Raw genomic sequence first — 1,882 nt, forward strand, 5'->3', positions numbered from 1 at the left:
GGAGCTTAACCTGAGTCTCGGTTAAGAAGGGCGATGATATACCTTTCACATAGCGCACGATTCCATGGATAGTTTCATTCGAGATCGTGATGGAGGACATAGCTTACGATCATCGGCATTGATCATGCCACTAGGCATTTGATTAAGACATTACAAAATGATCCAAACACTTTATCGTATCTCTTCGATACGAATACAATAACAATCACTAGGATCTCCTATGGTACCTACGTGTATGTCAGGATCCAATTGGTCATGAACATCATAAGGTGATGCTTTTTGCAAATCCCAGCATACCCTAGAACCTCTTAACATTACACCAGTAAATCCCCAATCATTTGCTTGTACTAGAGTAAGAGTACCAATATCCACTAATCGTTGTTTCCAGATACGGTTGTCAGTTGACATCTCTTCTAATTTGTCGATACGAGATGCAAATTGTTGTGTGAATAAATTAATATCTATACATAAGCCAAGAGGCAGATCTTGTGCCACTCCACCTGGTCGTATGAAACTGGCATGCATCCTAGCTTCCGAGACTTTTTCATAGAATTCCAACAATTTCTCCCGCTCCTCAAAAGCCCACAGGAATGGAGTTGATGCTCCTACATCCATAGCATGATTAGTTAAATCAAGTGAATGATTTGGAATTCGAGTTATTGCACAGAATAACACTCGTATATATTGAGCTCGTAATGGTACCTCACAATTCAAAAGTCTATCTACTATTGAAGAATGAGTGTGTTCTTGGGCCATCATAGAAACATAGATAGGGTCTATATTTTTCATTGTGGTTCACCTTCATATTTCTCGTGGTCTATATCATGCCAGTTATAGAAGTCCTAGGGAATTTGTTCAGTGCCTCGGAGTTGTAATCTTCCTATTAATGATTGTGATAGCTTTTATAGGATATGTACTACCTTGGGGTCAGATGAGCTTTTGGGGAGCTACAGTAATTACAAGCTTAACTGGCGCCATACCTGTAGTAGGAGATACCATAGTGACTTGGCTTTGGGATGGGTTCTCCGTGGACAATGCCACCTTAAATCGTTTTTTTAGTCTTCATCATTTACTCCCCTTTATTTTATTTGGCGCCAGTCTTCTTCATCTGGCCGCATTGCATCAATATGGATCCAATAATCCATTGGGTGTACATTCAGAGATGGATAAAATTGCTTCTTACCCTTATTTTTATGTAAAGGATCTAGTAGGTTGGGTAGCTTTTGCTATCTTTTTTTCCATTTGGATTTTTTATGCTCCTAATGTTTTGGGGCATCCCGACAATTATATACCTGCTAATCCGATGTCCACCCCGCCTCATATTGTGCCAGAATGGTATTTCCTACCGATCCATGCCATTCTTCGTAGTATACCTGACAAAGCGGGAGGTGTAGCCGCAATAGCACCAGTTTTTATATGTCTATTGGCTTTACCCTTTTTTAGAGGTATGTATGTATGTAGTTCAAGTTTTTGCCCGATTCACCAAGGAATATTTTGGTTGCTTTTGGCGGATTGCTTATTACTAGGTTGGATCGGATGTCAACCAGTGGAGGCACCCTTTATTACTATTAGACAAATTTCTCCTTTAGTTTTCTTCTTGTTCTTTCCAATAACGCCCATTCGGGGACGGGTTGGAAGAGGAATTCCTAATTCTTACACTGATGAGACTGATCACACCTGATTAGTGAGAGATTCCGACACCAATCATTTACGAGTGAGTATTACACCATGAATTTACAAGCGGAACGAGGAATGAAGGGAGAGGAATTAGAATAGATTGAATGAGACGGATTTTTAATTAGAGTAAGGGCACGCTAAGACATTCCTTTTCGTGCTTTTGATCTTCTTACTTTGAATAAAGATAAAAAAAAAATAATAGATA

General features: G+C 39.4%; 1 protein-coding gene across 1 annotated transcript; it reads left to right on the forward strand.

The window, feature by feature from the left end:
• Positions 1 to 781: 781 nt before the first annotated feature.
• LOC107815813 (cytochrome b) lies at positions 782 to 1,681 on the forward strand (the record flags this gene model as incomplete). Its single annotated transcript, XM_016641448.2, has 1 exon — positions 782 to 1,681. A coding segment is annotated over one exon (900 nt), but the record flags the coding sequence as incomplete, so codon positions are not given.
• Between the last annotated feature and the right edge of the window lie 201 nt (positions 1,682 to 1,882).

Source organism: Nicotiana tabacum, chromosome 19 (genome assembly GCF_000715075.1).
Source record: "Nicotiana tabacum cultivar K326 chromosome 19, ASM71507v2, whole genome shotgun sequence".
Classification (NCBI taxonomy): domain Eukaryota; kingdom Viridiplantae; phylum Streptophyta; class Magnoliopsida; order Solanales; family Solanaceae; genus Nicotiana; species Nicotiana tabacum.